Source organism: Lynx rufus, unplaced genomic scaffold, assembly GCF_022079265.1.
Source record: "Lynx rufus isolate CCGP_SWC_20201006 ecotype Redwood Valley unplaced genomic scaffold, mLynRuf1.p SCAF_15, whole genome shotgun sequence".
Classification (NCBI taxonomy): domain Eukaryota; kingdom Metazoa; phylum Chordata; class Mammalia; order Carnivora; family Felidae; genus Lynx; species Lynx rufus.
In genome coordinates, this window is record NW_025814829.1 from 24836086 (window position 1) to 24858573 (window position 22488).

Sequence of the window (22488 nt, forward strand, 5' to 3'; positions counted from 1 at the left end):
CATAAAATCTTTGAGAGGAACTATTTTATGTTACTCAACTTTGTATTCATCTTACACCCACCTTACTGCCTGACAAATTTTACATCTTTGATTAGTAGTAGTTATGACTGTGTATTATGTAATGACACTACTTTCTAACACATGTGGTAACATTGTTTCCCAATGTCAAATTAGCAAGAAAGCACAAATGCATGTTTTTATGCTGAATATGAGATGGTGTTATGTAAAACTGACACACACTTATCACAAAACCACAATAATAACAATTTTTAAATTACACTAATAATTTATTGAGTATAAAATATATGCCAGGCTCCCAGTACTAAGTATTTTGCCCACATAGTCTCACTTATTCCTTGTAAAACCTCTTCAATGAAAATACTGTCATACCCCCTGCACCATAAACAGCACATGTACAATTTTACAGATGAGAAAACTAAGGCTCGGAGATTGACATCCTGCCTATCAAGACACAGTTACTGAGTACCAAAGAAAGCCATGACCCAAAGCTAGTCCACCTGCCTGCAAGGTCAGTTTTGCTTTCCTCGCTTTTACACTCACCTAAAATTGTCATTTTCATTTTCATTTCAAATACCTTACCTGCCGACTGAAGGACAAAGCTGTGAATGTAAAAACACCAGGAAGTTTCCTTTGTTTGTTTTTGTTTTTAATGAAAAACACTTTATCACAAGGTGGTTACATACTCGGAAAACATCTGGCCTGACGAGCTAACTCAATACTTTCTGCTTGTCGTCTCTGCAGTCTAGTATCTATCTCCACGTTCAAGTCATCTTTAAATGGAAAGATAAAGGACAAGAGAGTAAAGAGCTGGACAGGTAAACAGTCTCAACAGCATTGTGGTAGCATTCTACCAACTTGTTTGGATCTGTTCAGATAACTTTTGTTTCCCTGTACAAATCACAGTGCTTAAGGACATCTGCTATGAAAAGCACCATCTTCCATTTGCACACAGCTTCCATATTCCCTAGTCCGTCTACACAGACAGTTTTTAATGGCCACCCTTTACATTAAAGGTCTGCTTTGTACTGTCCTCCTCAAGAGTTTTAAATCTCCTCCAAAAGTCCTAGGTGATCAGAAGCCACAGATGTCTAGCAGCCTCATCTACTCCCGTGACAGTAAAAGGAAGAAATAGGTTTTGTAACAGATACACTGAGAAATCAAATCCAGGATTCACTTCTGTTCTTAGAACAGAGAATGAAACCACTGACGACCATGTGTGCTATGGGAGGTACTCTTAGATTCCAAACTTCTATAGCACTTTCCCATATTAATTCAGTCTTAAGTTTCAGGAAATAAAATAATTATGTAGTTAAACAGAGATCCTTATACAAACAAGTACCGTGTTTACAATGTAGCAATCCATTAAAATCAAAGAGAGTCATAGATTATGAGAACTAAAACCTGAGCCAAGTAGACTAGCACTCACCATTTGCCCAATCCCCATCCAATGACAGTAAACATCCTATTGGAATCTGCTCAGAAAACAAAGGTTTTACCCACCTAATGTCAAGGTAAACAGGTAGTAAAAACCCATTTTACACTACTAACTGGTGGTATCATTTTCACTCTTTAGGGTCTAAACACAACTAAATTTTGGTATTTTTTTCTTTTAAATTGGCACCAATATACTACAGCTTTTTTACTTGATAATTTTTAAGAAGTTCACTAGGTACTGGTTCGCGTTGACTTAAATTTTATAGCCATAAAACATCTGAGTTAGAGGGAATAAAGACATTCTACTATTCAAGAAAAAAAAAAATTTCCTATAGTTTACATGAAATTCCATCCCCCTAGACTAAGAGCTACATAGAATAAAAGCCCCATAAACTTAAGCTGTGATCGTCCTGAAATCAAGGTCATAAGATTCTTCTACTCTGTAAATCATACAAAGAAGAAAAGTAAGGAAAAAGTATGTTCAGCACCACGAATATATTAATTAGGAACAGAGTTAGGTCTCTCTTGAAAGGGCTGTAAGCTGTAATAGCTGATGACATACCTTAAGTTCTCTGAAGAAGATACTACTCCTGGCCCACTCAACAATGGAGAAGAGGGTTTGATCAGCCATTTTGCACATAAGCCCAAACGTGCTCAGCTTTTCATGCTTGCTTCGATTAGCTTGCTCTTGCTGCAAATAGGCCATGATTTTGGCCTGGACTTGAGGCTCATCTGGCTCACACTTCAGAAGTTCCAGTATCAGATGTGGGATGCTTGCCGGGGAGCTTGTCTGGTAACTATCCATATAGGAATAGCCCATGATCGACTCCGGTGAGCTGGTGTAGGGGTCTGGATACTCAGACTTGATGGCCCGGCTAGGAAAGTGACTGTATGTTTGGTAACCTTGCAGGCTGCCATGAGGTGGCATTGTCATGCTAATGGGGGAGGTTACAAAGGGACTTCTGTCATAGTCTGTGGGAGGCAAGGCAGCGTGGTTCAGAGGTAGGCCTTTGGAGGCAGAATGGATGTTCTGAATTGCAGAAGAGATGGTGAGCTCAGAGGGCATTGCTTGGATCACCTGAGACATGGCTTCTAGCTTAAGTCCATTGGCTCGGATGAGGGCTTTTTTCTGTTGCTTTAGGGCCCTGTCTCTCTTGTACATTGGCCCAAATTTATTCCTTCCCCCGCGCATTCGGTCAGCCCTTACCGCTGTAGGGAAATAAAAAAAAAAGGAGTAAGGGTATAAATAAGATGGAAATTATTATCATTCTCTGGATCTCCAGATATCTAGAAATGTTGAAAATTGTCCAGAAGTGTTATGTGTGTGGTTGTTTCACACCATACCTCTCAAAGGTTCCCCCCCAAAACCATGTCTTCCTTATTTATGAATTCTCTCCTCTAAATGTTTGTCATCAAAAAAAAAATATTTTGGATACATGGGAACCTATTACTATTAACCCTTTGGTGGACTGAAAAGATTTCATAATTTTTGCTACACACAGGGGATCCTTCAGATTGCTAAGAAAGAGTATTATGCCTGTTGTGTCAGAATTCTCTTTACAGAAACCCAAACTGCTAAGAGGAAAAACTAAAAAATCAAATAACCCATTTCTGGATTAAATTGTGAATGTTTTCCCTTAGACTATCTTCCTCCCTCAAAGCCATTTTGACTAATTTGCTGCAAAAGATTGGGTACATGCTCTTCCTGGAAAATCATTTTCACCTGGACTTGATGAGCACACATCAGATAACCACCAGTTATTGTTTTTAATTTAGGCAGAACTGGACATAATTAAAGCAAATTCATTTCAGAAGCTGTCAAGACAGTCCACCATCACAGTGCTGTGTGGAGTCTGGGACCACGTCTAATAAGTGAGTTAGCAGTTCTCTCCAAGCCCATAGTGGCCAATGGCAATTAGAAACCAGCGACCTCTGACAGCTTCTGACATGTTGAAATTGCTGGAGGTTAAGTTTTTGAGCTTTTTATCTTAGGATTAGTATGGCATTAAAAATTTATTGTGAATGCAAGGTATCCAGAATATTGCACAAGATAACAGAGAGTTTTTCATCTGGGTGATAATTTATTGAATATTCAACTATTTCACATCACTGTTAAGGAAGTAGACCTCAGCCCCACAAGTGACTTACAGTTAATAAAGCACACTTTTTAAGGTAAAGAAATGCAACTTTTTCCTTTCATTAAAAAAAGAAGAAATCAAATGATATCATATGAAATCACAACATTTGATTTTTGACATTTTATCTTTTGAGTCTCATACTAGAGTAAACATCTCCCACAGTATTTTGCTGTCTGGAAAATAATAACGTGATTGGTAATAAAGAAATGAATGAGCATTTCTTTCTCGATCTCTTTCCCAATCTCTTCTTAAAAACAGTACAGAGTTAACAGTTCTCATGATAACCAAAGTGGCTACTTCTATTGGGAAGGAATCTGTTAGCGATTCAGAAGATTGATTCGAAATCTTCTGAATATTTCTATCAAGTGTGAGTGCCACATAACAGAAAAGCTCCAAACAGAAGTAGCCTGTGCCTCACTGATCAAATAAAATGCATTCTTGTATCTGGCACTGAACAGTGACCGGCATGCCTTACTATTACTTTCTTTGCACTGTAGTTAATCTGTGGACAGTCAGTAGGCTGGAGGCTGAAAACCAGCACCACACCATGAGAGTCCATGCACCAAATTATTTACAGTGGTCACACATTAACTTTACTCCCTGCCAACCTGTACATTGTAAGTACCAGGTTCTACTCTTTCGACACAGTTTAACATGGCTTTTGGAGAACCACTCTCTTGTTCCTGTCAAACCAATGCTACTGATTTAACAGTTCATCATTTTTCACGTTTCCTGCTTTCCACCTTCATTTTGCAGACTTCATCGTTATCTTACAAAAAAGAAAAAAGAAAAAGGAATGTGTTTTCCTCCACCATCAAAACTTGCACTCCCTATGAGCAACTCCATTTCACAGTTAAATTAGCTTTGACTCTTGCTCAGGAGTCACGAAGTTAATAGCAACAATTATGACAATTAAACAATTTAAAAGATTAAAATCAGGCTTTTACTAAGTTATCCTGACTTGAAAACTGACAATACATTTTTTTTAATTTTTGCAAATTTTAAAATTTGTTCTCATTTCAATCACAGTCCTGTTTTCATCTCACCTGGCCTCTTTAGTGTCAGGTGCATCTGCTCCCCAAACTAAAAATTAAAAGAAAAGGGGGAGGGGGGACTCCAAGACTGAAATTTTTTCCTGGTAGATTTCACCAGTATTTAAATGAGACTTGGACTGTTCTGCTGATGAAACATAAAAAGATCTTACATTATTGTCCATGGTGTTAGAAGACTAGGAGAATAATGTTACCATATTATAAGTACAATGTTATTTTAAATCTTATGTCCTTGGAGAGTTTTAACAGGCAATAGTAGTCTTTAGAAGAAACTTACCTTCTAGCTTCATTCCAACACTTAGACATTTTTGAAATCGACAGTAAGGACAACGCTTTCTCTGTGTTTTATCAATTTGGCAGTTCTGGTTTTCTATACATGTGTACCTTTTATTATTTTGGACTGTTCGCTTAAAAAACCCCTATAAGACAGAGAAAATAGTGAGGCACAGTATAAATCTAACACCCGTCTCGTCCATTGTTTCATTTTAAGGAAATCACCAATAAATCTTTTCATTGAACCAATGAGCCTTTCCGTGGTTCTGTGGTTTGTTCTACATTTTAACAAGATCAACCCTCCAAAACAGTGCTGGGCCAAAGTGGAGATTTTTCTGGCACTAAAGTTATATTCCTAGAATAACATCAAATCTTGGGGAGATTTGGATATACACCATTTCATCTCAACAGACGGAGAAAATACATTTCATATTGACCAGTAATTTCAAAAAAAATCTGTTTTCTTATTAACCTCATATTCCAGATAAGGTACTCATAGAGCTCTGCACCGTTTGTAAGCAGCCTGATAGATTTCAGTGGCAAATTATTAAAAAATACCATTGGAAAAACTGAACAGCAAAACACCCCAGATTTTTTTTTTTTTTTTTACAAATGTCAGCACTAGACTGTCGAGAGCAAGAGGATTTAAAGAGTAAAATGGGAAAATGTTCATAATTCCATTGAAATACATTCAAGTTGGGGAACTCTGTAATAAAAAAAAAAGTGAAACTGATGGAAAAGAAAAAATGTATAGCAGAGAGCTGAATTTTAGCACAGTGTGTTTTTCTTCTGTTTCACCCAAAAGAATTCATCAAAACAAATTTTGTAGCTTTATAATATAATAACAGCTTTACCAGGATGGTATACTCTTTATGTTGATCTTACTAGCTATAAAGTGGAACAATCTTACTTTGTTATAGAGAATGAAGGGATTTTCCTGGCAGTGGTTTAAGTATTTGTACTAAACTTTCTACTTTAAAAAATGTTGAGAAATAGCAAATAGTATCAAATGGACTGGGACTATATCAAAAAGGTCTGGGAGAAATTCTTGATGTATGGTTGATAGTAATAGGAAAAATTTAGTACATTTTAGATATTAAAACTTCTTGCATTTAAATAGGTCATATGACTTATTTATGAATGCCATTCTACTATAAACTGAGATGTGCTTTCTTATCCTTTATGATACAAATTTTTTAAAAAATCTTCAAAATTGTTTTTGGAATAAATCAGGATGAAATCATGCAGTTGAGAATTTAGACTTTTATCTGTGGATAAAAAATGTTTAGACTTGCAGCACAGAATACTCTGAAGTTAAAATATATTTGGGAAATACTTTGTCATGTTCCCTCTCAAGAACAACGATGCTTTAAATATATATAAGTCAAGCAAAATCAATATTTAGGACTGTTAGAAATAGAAGTCTTTCTACAGATACATCACTTTACTACAATAAAATATTTTAAAGCCATGAGACGGGCAAAGTTTTCTAAACAGCATAAATTTTTTTAGCCTTTGGAATTAAATCAAACACATATTTCAAAGAATCATCTCCCCAGGACTAACTCTTTCTCTCATTTTTAATTGAGTCTATAAAAGACAGCCTCCATTTAGCTTTAAAAAGTAATCCAATGGTTTATTTTGGATTTAAACATTATATTTATCAGGTAGCAACGTGGAGGCAAACCTTGCAGCTTTCACAGGTGAGGAGCCCATAATGGTATCCAGACACTTTGTCTCCACACACCGGACAGAGTTCTTCAAGATCTTCATCATAAGAGTAATTCACCATTTTAAACTGAGACACTGAAACAAGAAAAAGAAATGTGTATACATATCTAATTAATTTACTATGTAGGTTTTAATCCTGCAGTGAAAAGCATTTTGGTGATCAGTGGGCAAATATCACAGGTAAAATATTATATATATAATATATATATAATGTATATATATTATATATATAATATTTTATCTTGCTATACTTAAAAAATAGTTTTATACAATGAAAGCAAAACATCTTTAGGACTCAGCGAGCATGCACTTCCTATTTTTTTAACTTAAAAAGATTTCCAACTTCTTTTGTTAAGAATTTTAAACTGACCGCTGTTGAACACATAGGTCATAACTGCAAGACAGCAAATCAGAAAAGAAACATGAATTGCAGAAAGTAACCATTTAGAACTTCTTTTCAACCTTCTAAAGTTAAGATCCAAAATGTCACCTTTGCCTAAGGAAGAGAAGCAAGCTCTCGCATTCTCGCACTCTTGGAGTAAGTTTGCTGCAAGTACACAGCGCTTATCAGGATAGCAACTGCCGATTTGCAAACACTTGACCGAGAACCTGAAGCCCCAGAAACAGCTTTCCAGCAGCAGCCCCCACTTTTAACAGCCTGCGGCTGTACGTTCGAATCTGTTAGACTAATTGAAACATTCAGTTACTTATCGACAGGGCTCCTGTTCTGGATACTTTAGTCTCTTCACATTCGAAAACGTCCTGTTAAAATAAAGAAGGAAAAGAGGGAGGACGCCCGGATGGGAGGGGGGGGGGGGAAAAAAGACAAGAAAAGATACACAGGAGGGTTTGGTTTCGTCCCCAAGTATTAAAGTCCTGCGATAAAACTTCACATGTTTCCCATAATCATTGCAAAATATAAACACCTTGAGATTGCCCGGTTAAAGTTAAACAGAAATCAGGCCGCGGCTACAAGCGGCTCACTGCGGGGATCGAGTAACCGCCTTCCGCCGGACTTAGCCCCTGCGAAGGCGTCATCGCAGCTAAAAGATGGATAAACTATGCACAGGAAGGACAGTGGCCAGGAGACCCCAGATGATACCTGATCTAGTCCCTTCCTGAGACTCACTCGGGGGCAGGTCTCGGAGGGCGACGCGGCGGGTATCGGTGCTAAGGGGCAGGTCCGCGCAGCCCAGCCACCAGCTGTACCCCTCCCGGGCACCTTCCTGTGAAACCCCGGGGCGCGCTGTCCTTTTCGCTTTTCGCCCCTTGCCCAACTCTTGCTCGGCGACACACAGGCGCACAAATGCAGATTCGAGTTTAAGTTAATCAGTGGCGTTTGCAGGGGGCGGGGCGGGGGGGGGGAGATGGGGGAACCGACGGCCGGACAAAAGTTTCCTTTGATTTGTTTACCAAAACGGAAAGAGAAATAGCTCCCACTGCATCCCCAAAGTTCCCGGCCACTCCATCACGATCATGTGGCCTCTTCGCCAAGGACTCGTTCTTTTCCTTTTTATCTTTTTAAAATAAAGTGGGTTTTTTTGTTTTGTTTTGTTTTTTGTTTCTTTACGGATTCTGCAGGCCTCCGGAGAGGGCCGTGGGGAGGTGAGGTCACTTGCACCACTTCGAGGCTGAGGGCCGAGGACCGACCGGCTGAGTTGAGACGTCTCTTCCCGAGACACAGAGCCCTGGCCTGGGGCAGAAACCGGAGTGAGTTAGCCAGAGTTTGGGGGTGGGGGTGGGGTCCCGGGAAAAGATGTTCTCGTAGAAGCAGGCGCCTTGAGCTCCGTGAAGTAGAAGTAGAGACGCTAAGCGCAGTCCTCCTAGTGGCGCCAACCCTAAGAGGTCCGCGCTCGGGCTTTGGGAAGCTGGGGGTTTGGGAAAACTGAGGGTTTAAGTTTGTTTATAGCCCCATCTCTTCCAAAACTCGTAACTATTGTCCTGCGGCGTGTTTTCGGGACGGGAAAAACTGTACTTTACCAAGTGTGTTCTTCTCTATCTCCCCTTCTCCCAAAAAAGTAAACTCTAATTTCGCACCTAAGAGGCACAGCGAGGCAACCGTTTGCAGGAGGATTCGGTGCCCACCTCGGGGATCCAACGCCAAAAGACCAGGGCTGGGAATGGGGACCCTCTTGGACAAAGACAGAGGCCTTGTGGGTAGCCAGTCGGTGCTGTGCGGGACCCGGGCATCTTTCAGAGTGTCCCAGGTGCCGTACCCAAGTAGGCTTTCGGAGAACGGAATCCGTTGGGGCAAAGAAGTCCCTGTCTTTAGAAAGTAGAGAGGCCCGTGGGGCCTTGGAAAGCTAGGGCCGAAGAGAGGCACGCGGATAAATCCCTCCATAGTAAGCTGTCCCGAAACCTAGTGGCGAGTCTTTCTGGTAGGACCAGGGCGCGTCCCCGGCTGAGCCCAGAGCAAGCAAGGGAAAGGGGTCCCCATCCCCAGGCACTTCCCTCGAGGTGCAGGCCGAGTGGCATAGAGGAAGTCGTGCCCTGACCCTTCCCACGATGTTTTCGAACCCAAAGCTGAGCGAGCGGCCGGCGGCTTCTCCTGAGACCTGTGCACAATGGAAGTCTAACTTTCTGCTTTGGGACAGTAGGTCGTGTCAAGAACGCCCCTCCCGAACTTTAAAAGGAATACTACAGTGGCATTTCCCTCGCATCTCCCCCGCCCCCTAAACCCTTATTCTTGCCTCCCCTACTTCTTGATCCAGCGTTTCCCTGAGGGTCTTTTCCCTAGTCTTTCAGAAACGCGCGCGCCTGAACGAGGGGCAGAAACTTTCCTTTTGGACCTAAGATCGCGGTGGCCTCACGGGCGCCCAAAGGGCACTCCCTCTCCGCAGCTACAGGCGGAGGGTTCCGGGAGCCCGCTCACGGCGCCGCGTCCCCCACGCCCCGACTTCGCGGGACTCCCAGGTACGAGCGCCAATGCCTCTTTGGGCCAACCGGGTTCCTCCAGCACCCAACCCTCAAGTTAGTCTCAGGGGCCACAGCCCCCAGGGGACGTCCACAGCCCTTCCTGGAAGCTTGGAGAGACCCCAGCATCACCGAGAGGTAACCGACCCACATGCACAACGCACGCGTAGCTGCCACCCTCTTTCCCCAGTCCCGGAGGTAGACGTCAGGGGCCCTGGGCCCGAGCGCGGCAGGCGCGCCGCCGATCCCGCACCGCGGCGTGCACCAACCCCAAACTCTGCTCCAACTCTGCTCCCAACACTTCCCCGGCGCTTTCAAGTTCGCTCAAGGGGATGGCAGGAAGCGTTCCGGGATCACAGGCCCGCCTGCCCGCACATCCTGCGCGCGGGAAGGGGCGAGGATGGAAGAGCACCGGTGACTTTTCCTAGCATTGTTCCCTCCCCGGCCCAGGGCAACTGCGATAAACTTCTGAAGGGCTTAATACAACCACATCTAGAGTCGCTATTTGGAATGCGGCGAAAATATAGCCAGCAGGGTTTGCTTTTTTTGTTGTTAGCAATCAAGAGGTAAGAAAACAAGCCGGGCTTCCACATTCCCAGCTCTGGGACTGTAGAAGAGGCATTAAGCTAAACCGGTGCCCCGTTCCCTCAACTAACTCGGCAATACCCGCGCAGAGGATGGGGGTGGGATAATTTTGGATTTCTTCAGTTCTGTCTGAGGTTCTGAAGTTGTCCAAATTAGAGCCAGTTCGCAGTGTCCCCCTGGGCTTTTGGGGGTGCCCAACATACATTCTAACGCCGCTAAGACCAGCTTTCCCGGAGCCTCCTCTCTTTGTAGCTGACTTTGCTAAGCAGGGTGTTCTTCCTCCACACACGAGCATTGATTAAAGTTCCCACCGATTCCTATGACCGAGAACCCGCTCCGGTTTCCAGTGAGGCATTTCATTTCTTAGAATGATCTTATTATTCTGAAGTATCTTTAGCCTGAAGCTGCCCCCCTCGGGTTGCCATAGAGCTTGAAACCTCTCTTTTCTTAATTAGAAGCGGCCAATTAGGCATTGCTTGGAAAACCTCCGCCCCGCATTGTTCAAGAGCCATAAACTTTTATGCCTGCCCCTCGGGAGGGGGCCTGCCGCCCGCGCGCGGCCCCACAGCCCGGCAGCGGCGAGCGCCCCGCAGGGCTGCTCCGGCGCCCGCGAGGGGTGGGTGGCTGAAGCCCTCAGGGCGAGCCCGGGGGCGGTGTGGCCGAGGGAACCCGAGCGCCGCGCAGCGCCTCCTTACCTTGCATGTTTTCCGGCATCTGCCCCTGTTCCCCATGCGATCGAGCCAGTCCCAGGGCTTCCGTCTCCACTTTGGGCAGCATGACAAGGCGGCCGCGGGCGGGGAGAGGGGGTCCGCGTCCGTCCGGAAGCCCAGCACCTGGACACGGGCAGCACAGATTCAACTCCGGCGGAAAGGAGGGAGGGGCGGCTGGGGTGCTGGCTCACCCACCCGCTCGCAGGAGCGTGCCTCCGCCTCCTCCGGGGCCGCGGGTCAGGACCCCTGAGCCCCGTCCAGTCTCGCAACTCCGGAGCCGACCCCAAGCTGCTGGGAGGAGATGGCGGGCTACGAGACGCGGCGAAGACTGCGTCCGCGCGCCTGGCTTTGGCTCGGCTAGGGCGGCGGCGGCGGCGGCGGCGAGGGCGCAGCTGCCCGGGGCGCGGATCCGTGCGCGGCCGAGCTCCGGGCGGGCAGCGGAGGCGGCCGCCGAGCTGCTGCTGCCGCCGCGGCGGTGCCGCTGCCGCTGCTCCCGGACGGCTCGGGCGACTTCTACCCCTCCCTCCACCCGCCCTCTGGCTCAAGATCGGCAGGGGTCTCTCTCTCTCTCTCCCCCTCTCCCTCTCTCTCGCCTCACTTCTCTCTCCCCTCCTCTCCGCCCCTTCCCCTGTCTCTGCTTCCCTCTCGCTGACTATCACAAGTGTGGAGTTGTGAAGTTACAACCCCCCTCTCCTGCCTCGTTTACTCCTCTCGCGTGTCCGAGAGCAGCCCTTCCAGCCCCGAGGGTGACGGTGCTGGGAAGGAAAGGGGGAAGATGAGGAGGAGAGGGGAGGTAAGTAGGACGGGGGTAAGGGGAAGGCTGGGATGAGGGGTGATGACAGTGAATGGGGACGCGGGTTCCGGACTCGGTCGGACACCAGCCGCCAGCCAATGAGGATGAGGCGCGAGCTCCAGTCCCCTCGCCTGCCCCAACCTCACCACCCCGCCTTAACCCCCTCCCACCCCACCCTGACCTGGGGCGGGGGATGTGAATGCTGCCGGGTCTTACAGCTAGTGGGAAGCGACCTCTGTCTGAGCGCAGCGGCGAAGGACGGGAGGCTAGGGCGGCGATTTATTTCTGCGAGCTGAGGGGAAACCAGAAGGGACGCGGGAGTGTGTGAGTGTGCGTGTGTGTCCCCGCGCGCATATCGGGTCGGGGGCTGGAGGGGGAGTTAAACACCCATTTAAACAACTTAAAGGAGAAAAGAGATGTTGAATTCAGTTGACCGCTCTTCTCAGAAGAGCTGGCCTGCTCTCAAGGGTCTCCCGGCTTCATTGCCCATCGGTATTCAGTCCGAAAAGGCCCCACCATGGGCCCCAGGAGTCCTGCCGTGGCCGAGCGTCCCGGCTCACCGAGGAGACCCATCTCGCCGAGAGTTCGCCCACTCGCCGGCAATGGAGGAACAGCTATCCCTGTTTCCCCCGCTCTTTACCGGGTCCTTCACTCATTTATAAACACCCCACCCCCTCCAGACTAAGATTACATTGGCGGCAGACTTCCTAAATTTTAGGGCACTGTGTTTCCAAGCAGAAAGCAACGATCGGACTAGGCTTTCCTTTTTCATTCTGGTGTCTCTGGTAGGACAATCCACATGAGGCCCAGAGGCCCAGCACTTTAATAAAGTTTTAAAGAACCATCTGTTATGTAAGCTCTTCGGCCACCAGCCCAGCCACATCTTCAAAGTTTTCAGATCTCATCCCAACAAGATGAAAAAACATTTTTTTCCAGCCTCGTGACTGCATATGAAATGCCTCATATGCAGTGTCTGCTGTGAGACTGGGTAATTATCAGAGTCCTCCTGCAAGGGGGTGAATTTGAATCTCAAAAGATCTGAATTTATTCTATTTGAATGGCATAGAGATCACACACTCAAACTGCCCAGGCCAGTATTTGATGAATTGAATAACACTCCAATCATCCCCATGATTAATCTACACTTTTATATGAAGCGGGTTGTTCATCACCCACCCACGCCTGGTAATTCAGGTACTGTTGGCTCTCTAATTCTTTTTTTTTTTTTTTTTTTTTGGTCATTTTGTTCTTCTTCAATGTATATTCAGAATCTAGCTTATTTAAATCTCAGTTTTGTAGCACCAAATTTCATTAAAATGCTTAAACTTGGGGGGAGGGGGACCAGCCACTAGTTTGTAAAGGGCAGTGGGATGTAGTTGCCAAAATGAGTGACCCTTAAGATGATCAGATTTCCAGGGTAGCATCAACTAACACTGTCAATTCATTTTCAATATTACTAGTTGTTTTTAAATATCATTGTAAATTAAATAAGTTTTGTGGCTTAAGTATATATATTATATATAGAATATATACACACACGTACACACAGTTCAGAAAAGGAAAGGAGTTGTCTCAGGGCTCAACTCAGTTCTTGCTGTGCTTTGTGGATTTGGATGAACTTTGAAAATCAGTTTATTCCAAAGTCTTAATCTAGGAACAGCCTCCTCTCACTACAGTCAAAGAGCTCATGGGGGCACTTATGTAGCACTTTGCAAATACCAGGCTGGCAGCTTTGGGGGGACTCCAGGCTCTTGGTCCTCAGAGGGAGCTTCCAGGGTGAGGGAAGGTCCTCTGATTGGTAGAGCTGGAGGAAGAGGTTGGGAGAGTTTGAAAGAAGTAGAAAGGGGGTCTGACAGGACCATATATTTGTAGCATGGCAAAAGTGCTTGCCTGCACTTGAGGCAGAGCCTTGACCTAGCCAAGGAAAACTTTGTGATCACATTCATAACCCAGCTTCAGCCCCAGAAGGGGCTTGCCTAGACCACCCTAGTGCCTTTTCAGTCCAGGCCAGTCTGCCCTTGCCTCACACCCCAAACCAGGAATGATGGTGACAAAGGAGCAGTTGGCATTCGTTTCTCTCCTCCCAAAATCAGAGGGGGCAATGGTGGGGAAATAGGGGCTGCAGACAAGATTTCAAAAAACCACCCTTAAAAAAAAATCCGCAGTTGTATCACAGAAGAAAAGATCCAAGGTGCATCGCCTTGCTTTGAAGTTCTTGTCCAGGCTCACGGCTTTTCCCCCCCGAACGGAAGGGGCACCTAAGCAGCAGGTCTCAAGCAGAGAGAAGACTTCGGCGTCCCAGGCCTCCTGCTCCAGGAAGAGAAGAGTTCCCTAGGGTCAACCATATCCAGATCCCCATCCGGGTCGTAGAAACCCCTGCCGGCGGTGGTCAAGGGGGAAATCTTCCACTGGAATTGGTTCATGTCAGAGACCCGAGGGCACACTCACCTTTTCCCGGGTCGCTTCATAAGGGCTTTAGGGGAGCGGCAGAGACCCCAGCCCTGGGGCAGACGCAGAGGGTGGGGCGGCGGCACCAGGCTTCCCACATCACGCTCATTTCCGCCCTGCAAGTGCATCCTTTCCAAACCCCCAGAGTTCCCTGGTTCCGAACGATCTGGTCCCTTGACCCTTCAATTCCGCTGGGCAGGGGCCCACACTGGAGCCCCGGACCTGCTTGCCCTGTGACCTGGGATCAGCCTGGGCGTCTCCCAGAACACCCTCTCGGAAGGATAGCTGGAAGAGGAGGAGCCCGGGCCGCCCACGGTGCCTCCGATCGGTTACCTGAAGATGGTTCTAGGTTGCAGAGGCAGCAGTGAGGAAGGAGAGCCAAGTGGACGCGGGAAGGGGAGGCAGTTGTGATGGGAGTAGGGCAACAGGGCCTGTGTGGTCTAAACGTTGATGCTGGTGGTGGTCTGGACTGAGGGACAGACACATCGATCGACTTGGAATGCTAAAACGCCCGCAGGCGGGCAGACGCATCCCATCCTCCGCCAGGAACATCTAACCTACTGCCCCCCTGCCTCTCAGTGGATGCACACTCAAGAATCCACCCCGTCTGGCGGGAAACAAGTGGTGGTGGAGACCACAAACCAGAGGCCGGGAGACCGGGGGAGACCGTTCCGGCTTTAGCTACGGTGCGGATTCACAATTTCTCCCCTCCATTCCTTTGCCAACTTCTGACAAACTTCTCTCCCCTTTCCCCTCACTTCCCCCACGCCTCCACCTTCTTTCCGACGAGACTGGTCTCCAGGGCTCGTCCTTCCCGGTTCTGACTTTGTCTTAAAGCGTTGATTGACGGTTGCAATTACAAAGGATGATGGCTCGGGGAGGCTCCCGCGCAGCCTTGATGAGCCCGAGGAGCGCAGTCCTGGCATATTTTATCCAGGCTCAGCGTTACGGGGCCGTGCGCCCCATTCACCCGGCGGGCTGCAGCTGAGGAGGTCTCGCACTCCCCACCCGCGAGGATGTAACTGCCTCGCTCTCCTCCCCCGCCTCCACTCGTGCGCTGTTCCGCGCTGCATTTCAGAGAGCGCGCCGGGAACAGCCTGCCCTTGACCTGACCTGAGAATTGTATGCCAGCCCTGCGCGCTTAACGCTTGCAGGCCGCAAAGGGAGTGAAAATGTCATGATTTTTTAGAACTGGTTCAACTTTCCTGGGCTCTTCCAAGTGGAAGACCCACCCCTCCCGCGCGCCTAGGTGGGAGAAGCCTCGCATGACCTACCGAGTCTCGCACGGAACTTTCAAATCTGCATTCTTGGAAACAATTTCTGATGTCTCCTCCATTTCTACTTCTTGGTGTTTTTAAGGAACCAGAATCATTACTTTTTTTTTTTTTTTTTTTTTTTTTTGTAGCACGTGTCTGCTTTTCAGCCTCAGAAGCAGCCTAGATATTTTTCGGGAAGTCTCCACCAAGTGGCCGGGATAGCCCGAGGGGAAGAGAAGCAAGTCTATCAGCCTACTGAAAACTCGGGCTCTGCCTAACTTTTCCGCCCCTCCCACTCAACAAGCCCATCAGAAGCCACTTTTGCCTTTCTCCGAAAATTAAGTTTCGCAAAGAATTCCAGAGTTCCGCTCCAGAGCTCTGGAGGCTGGGCTATTCGCCCCCGCCTCTAGTCTCCAGTCCCCCCCGCCGGCGTCCGGAGCGCTTTGTTTTAAGATAAGAAGGGTTAAATTTCAGTATAGACACACAAATTACCGGGGAGCACCGTATTGGCCGGAACTTTGAAAAAACAAACTTAAATAGGTGAGAAGTCCTGCCTCATTAAAAAAAAAAAAGATCCCTTTCTGCTACGAGTGTAAGTAACTACTTAAGACATCATCTACCACAGCCCCGGAGCAGGAGGAAAAACTGCTATCAGTTGAGACCTTCTGCCCCTGGAAAGACTTGTGTGTTTGGGGTAACCCGCAAATGGGGATTGACTCACAATCACTATGGGAGTATCTTAACATACCATGGCCCCATCTTTACTGAGGAGGAAAATATAAGGTGAAGCAATTATCCAGGTAATCCAGGTTCCTCCAGCCCCTCCTCCAAACAACATCCCACCCTTGTCCTGAAGTAAAGGTGAGGTTTTTGGAGAGTTTGGCCTGGATTATCGGTATCCGCATCTCTCTAGAAAAAGGCTAATCTAGAACGTTTTGGCTTCATTTTCTTTGGCGACTGTTGCCCCAACCCAGGGGTCCGGGCGCATCCCGCCTTGGGTATAGCCCTTGCCCTTCTCCAAGTGGGCGGGGAGATCCGGTCTTGAGAAAGGAGCTGGCTAGGGAAATAATCTTGGGTAGGTGGTCCAATCTAATCTATCTCTTCCTCTGTAATTGAAATGCAGATGTGAGTCAGCTCCAACTCAAAACAGTGGGAGTCCCCTCTCGGAACCACGCCGTCCCTCCTCGGGACAAACCAGAACTCGGAGTGACGTTCTCGAGGGCGATCCTGGCGCCAGCAGGCCACCGAGGGCTTAGTGAAACCAGCTGAGAACTTGCGTCGCAATTCCACTCCCCATGTCCCCTCCCCCCTCCTCAACCCGGACCAGGAACTAAATCCTTAGCACGAGATTATTCAGGGCTACCATTCAGGTGAATACGACCAGACTGGAAGTGTCATGAGGGAAGGGATTGCACTCCGCGGAGCTCGCGAATTCCTCTGCTCTCGCAGCGCCGCGGGGATGGGCAGTCTCGAGGTTCTTGCCTTAGGGAAGCCCCCACCTAGAGGTTTCCGTTCTAAGATCAAAGCGTACCGGGCCGCGCAGAGCTCTGTCTACCAACTTGGGCCCCTCTGGGACAGAACACAAAGCGAGGGGCTAGAAAGGCGGGACTGGCGGTGATAGCTCCACCGTCTGGCTCACGGTCCCCAAGGATGGGAAGAGCTCGGGTCTAGGAGGTTCCGTCGTTCTCTCGTTTGGGAGGATGTCGGCTCCTCCAACCTAAAGGCAACTTTGGCGATGAAGAGGTGGTGGCCAGCCAAGCGCAAAGGTTTGGGGCAAATTCTTTCTCCTTCCCTCCAAGGTTTCTTGTCTAGAAACTGGGAAAATGCATCGGGGACCTGATGGCGGGTTCCGACCTATTTTCTTTTCAATCATGTATAGACCGCTGGTGGAACAGGTGGAGCTTGGTGGGGGTGAGGCCGCGGATGTCCAGATCATGGGGAAGGAATCAGCATTTACTGTGAAACATGATAGCGCCGGTTGTGGGACCAGCGTCTCACTAGGGACACCCTGGGGTTTGTCAAAAGTGGTTTTTCAAAAGGGTGTGTGTGTGCCTGTCTGTGCTTAAACTATCTTGTTCTCTATTTCCTCCCTTTATAAGAAAACAGATGTTGGTTTCTCAGGGTGGAAAAAAAAGGTCCCTTTCTCTGAAAACTCAGTCCTTCATGTTAAGTCATTTCTCTGCCCTCCTCATACCCACTAACTAACAAATAGATGCTCTGAATTGTCTCTCAATTCCCTTACACCCTGTCAGTAGCCCTGCAAGTTGCCAGCATACACCCCAAACTGCAAGCAAAACTCCATCCAAACTCCAGAGATCCTTTCCAAGAAATCCCAGAATACAAGATCCAAAGTGCCTTCCCACCCTGATTTGCTCTGCCCTCAAGGGTACTGGGCTGCTGTTTCCACCCTGCCTGCTACACCTCTTCCCATCCCACCCTTCTGAATTCTGCTGGAATCTAAATCTGGTTTCCACTGTGGAATGAAAAGGAAGATAAATAACCATTTACAAATGTCTTAATCCCAGAATGCCTTTGGAAAGAAAGTCTGAGTAGATTAACATTTTCAACCATCATTACATTATATCAACAAAGGCAAATAGTCACTACTTGGAGGAAAGAGCATGGATTTCAGAATCACATCCATGGGTTCTGTTTATGGTTCACTCTCCTGACAAAGCCGAGTGGTCTTGGGTGACTCACAAGACCTTTCTGATTCAATGTTGTCATCAGTAAAATAGGGTTAACAAAGTAAACTTTACACCTGGATGAGACAGTCCCAGCAGGGCAGCATATCCTGCTGTTAATAAATACCAGTTCTCCTTTGTATTTATCTCTTTTCTTCTAAACTCACCCACACTCATCTTTCTGTAAGGAAAATCACTAGGAAGGGAATCACTAACCATTTTAGAACCATTAAAAATAAGGGCCTTCCAGGGGCGCCCAATTCTTGGTTTTGTGAGCTCAAGCCCCAAGTTGGGCTCTGCACTGATAGTTCAGAGCCTGCTTGGGATTCTCTCTCTCCTTCCCACTTTCTCTCTACCCCTCTCCTGCTCATGCTGTCTCTGTCTTTCTCAGAATAAAGAAATAAACTTAAAAAAATTTTTAAATAAAATAAAATAAAATAAAATAAAATAAAATAAAAAACAAGATCCTTTCGGGGCGCCTGGGTGGCGCAGTCGGTTAAGCGTCCGACTTCAGCCAGGTCACGATCTCGCAGTCCGTGAGTTCGAGCCCCGCGTCGGGCTCTGGAGCCTGTCTCTGATTCTGTGTCTCCCTCTCTCTCTGCCCCTCCCCCGTTCATGCTCTGTCTCTCTCTGTCCCAAAAATAAATAAACGTTGAAAAAAAAATTAAAAAAAAAAAAAAAAACAAGATCCTTTCAGTAAGAGGTACTCGCTAAACTTGACTGTCGTGCACTGCTTGACACAGTCCTCAGGGACTTAATTACACTCCCAGAAAAAAACTCACCAAACTGCTTATGTTCCTCTGTATTCAGATTATTTGGAGTTTAAACTTGTGTCTTTTCTTACTTATTACACAAAAAAAACATATATCAGAGTTTCCCAAAAGACCAAAAAAAGAGGCAGCCTTTGCTAATTTGTCTGCTCAAGTTCAGTCCACATGGTTCTCCCAGGCTTAATCTCTCAAAGCCACTCTGGTCATGTTTCAGTTTTTCCTTAGGACATCCCCAGACCTCAAAGCCCCCAAAATCCCAAAGTTCCTTAAAGCCAACTGGATTTCTCAGAGAATTTTTGTTCCAATAAGGTGAAGAGTGAGGAAGTATAACCCAAAGAAATAGCTTTATCCTGAGGTAGGTTCTGGTCTCGGGGACCGGAAGATGTCTGACTGTCTCCCTGTGTCAAACTTCCCTGTAAGTACTTGGGGGAAGCTGGGCCTCCAGGTGGGAGTCTGTCCCAGAGCCCTTCAGCTAGCTCATCTCAAGTTCAAGGCTGAAGCCAAGATAACCTTAGACATTGTGTCTGGGTGGAGGCATTAAGTAAAGGAAAAAAGCACTACCAAGCCTCTGTTCTCCCTTTCTCCATAAATCTCTCTTGGTTTATTAAAAGAGGTGACTTTAGCTCCAGTCACAACTTGTCGATCAAGGCCAGTAAAAAGAGTTTGGGAAAGCACTGTTTTGGAGTTGGGCTGAGGCAGGGAAGGAGAAGAGGCACCAGGGTTTATCTTCCTTGAGGGAACTGGCTAAGCCCAGCAAGAATCAGAACGTTGGTTTGAGTGACTGACATTCTAAACTGCACTGCAAATAGAGCTGGCTAGACTTTAGGGTGGCATAATGGGGCTATCTCATTTTCCACTCCATGACCCCTACTTGGAGAGACCCTTATGGGCACAGAGATAACTGGAGGTTATTGCTGGAAAAAAATCAGACTCCAAGAGTGCTAAGGGGACTAGATAACAAACTTTATATCATTTCTTAATATTGTTTGCATTGTGTGTTATGTACCCCTCACTATGAAGACATAGTTTCCTGTAGATAATATACAATAATAAATGTGTATAATATATTCCATAAATGCACTTGATTTGAAGCATTACATAAATTTAATACAAACCAAAGCATAACGTTGAGCACATTGCAGAAGAGTCAATAAATACTTGTTATATGACATGTTTCCCACCATGCAAATTTGGCTCTTTCGTTGATATAGACAAGTACTTTTTCTTTCTCCATTCCTCTATCTTTCTCTCTCAAATTAGTACTGCATATCATCAGTAAAATTGCCCCATTTTGGAGAATGAAGAAGTACCTAAGTCAGAAACCAAGAATCCAGAGAGTGTCCCAGAGCTAGTTAACTTAAAAGGAACAATCTGGTTATATTCCCAAGTCTGCTGCTCTTACACCACACTGAATGATTATCTCGCAGGTAGGCAGAAGGAACAACGTTCTCTTATATCTACTTTTCTATACAAGTATTGACATCTATGCACAATTTTCAGGTAGCCATCAGCGTGCATAGAAGGAAAATGTCATGCCCAGCTAGGACCCCCAGAGACAGCTTTTTTAATGAACAGAGGCACATTTTCTAGTCCAACACAACCGAATCAATGTAAAGTTGGAAATCTTGACTGATCTCTACATGCTTTGGCCTCAGTTTTGTGAACCACTTCTCATCTCTACCCTAACTTGCAATTTGCCACCTCAAAGCTACTCCAGGACCTGACACTCTCTAGAGCTCCACCTGTGGGTTCTTCTCAATGGGCCTGCCCTGGGCAGACAGAATCCAACCCAAGAGGCACTCACCTTCGTGGTTGCGGTCAGCCCTAACTGTTTAGTCTGATGGCTCACGCTGTCCCCCTTTCCTGTCAGCCCTTTGGGTGACCTGTCTAGCCAAGAACCCCAGGAATGACCCTCAGTATTCCTTGGAGGCTACCCCATGAACACATGGGATTCTCAGTGCCAGGAGCCGCCTCTGAGTGTCTAGGATGTTGCACACAGGGACATCTGACAGCCACCTGGGAATACCAGGGAATTGAGGAGGGACAGTGGGTGGGCCGGGATGGGGCGGTGGCTTCCAACGAGATCCGGAAAGAGGTTTCTTTTACCGGAAAATTGACTGGAATTGTGTCATCCCGGGATCTGGCGCCCGGAAGTGCCTTGGAGAGGGTTAGGGTGTTGGGATAGACTCGCTGAGCGACTTCATCTGTACTTTTTTTTTTTTTTTTTGAGGCTGTCTTTAGCAGTCCCTCCCGGACCAGACATTCCGCAGGTTCTGGCTCTCTGGAACCCGGCTGATCCCGACTTGCGGGTGTTCTCTACGCGCAGGATGGACCTGCCTCTGCTCCATAGCATAGCCGGTGCGGTGTGAGTCCCGCTGCGGTGGGTAAAAACACAGTTACGCGGTAGCAGAGAGACACGCAAGGCGTCTCCTTCTACCACGTTACCCTCTTTAATTCACCCCAGGGGTGTGAAGGACGCCGTGGAGGGGGGACGGGGAGGGGGAGAACAGAACGTGTCCTCGGGACCCCACGCCCTCTCAACTCGCTGCCTACCAGTCCCGGCTGCGCGCGCCCCGAGCTGCGGCCGGAGCGCGGGCCCGCCCAGCACGCGCGCCGCCCTCGTCCCCGCTGGAGCGCGCTCTCGCCGCGAGCCCCCGGCCCAGAGCCCCCGGAACGCCCAGCCCTCCGCTGCCTGCGAGGGCTCATTAGCGCGTCGCGGCGGCTTTGCCGGGCGAAAAAGATTTGAAACCGTTTGTGCTTCTCTTTCACCTCCTTCTTTGCGCTCGTATTTTCTTTTTATCTGCAGGGCAATTGATTCCCTGTTGCACTCTGCTTGTCTCCCTCGTGTTTTCTTTTTCTCAAGTAGAGAACTTTTTTTGTGTGTGTGTAACCATTTCCTCAACTGATATACTATAGGGTGTAGTTGGCCCATAAAAAAAGCAATCACTGCAGTCAGGGGAGTCAGCTGGTTATCAAGGGAGAAAGAGGAAAAGCCCAAGCAAGCCTTGATTTGCCTCCTACAGCGGTGCTGGAACTCAGAGCTCATGACAGGCCTCTGCGAATTCGCAGGGAAATTCCGGTGCGAAAGCCTAAGAAAGTGCTACAAGAAAAGGAACGGGTCCTTCAAAAACTAAGGGAAAGGAAGAAAGACATGATTGCCAACAGACTAATAATTACACACCACTGGAGATCACTTCCCTTTAGTCCTTTACTTTTAGGATTAAGTGAATGTATTCTTGCTGTAACAACAGTATTTTTTGTTCTTTTTAAAAATGAAAATTAGCTTTATTTACTTCTGTTTATAAAAACAAGCCATGCTCATTATTTTGGAAAACAGACAGTAACCCTTAAATTCGAATCTTTAACTAATGATGGTGTATGTGTGTATATATACATATATTTATTAAATATATTAAAATATGTATCTATTTACATGGCTTTTATTCGTCAGAGAAACAAAAGATTCTCTATAGTATCTGCAATGAATGAGACAGCATACTGTGGTGTGGCTTGAAACTTTACAGTATTTGAAAGCTTTTTTTAAAGTTTGATCAGTGATGATTCCATATGGTTAACTTGTTTCAAGTTGTTAAAATTTTAGCTTATTATCTCTGATTAGAAATTATCAGAAAATGTTAGTGACGAAATACATATATTATACATTTTTGTTTCTGACTGTT

General features: G+C 46.7%; 1 protein-coding gene across 1 annotated transcript in view; it reads right to left on the minus strand.

The window, feature by feature from the left end:
• NR5A2 (nuclear receptor subfamily 5 group A member 2) overlaps positions 1 to 22488 on the minus strand; it is a 131146-nt gene that overhangs the window by 108358 nt on the left and 300 nt on the right. The window contains exons 2-5 of the mRNA XM_047077359.1: positions 10843 to 10980; positions 6606 to 6724; positions 4923 to 5064; positions 2018 to 2664 (exon numbers count right to left, since the gene is read on the minus strand). Of these exons, the coding sequence (XP_046933315.1) occupies positions 2018 to 2664; positions 4923 to 5064; positions 6606 to 6724; positions 10843 to 10980 (1046 nt within the window). The remainder of the gene's footprint in view (positions 1 to 2017; positions 2665 to 4922; positions 5065 to 6605; positions 6725 to 10842; positions 10981 to 22488) is intronic.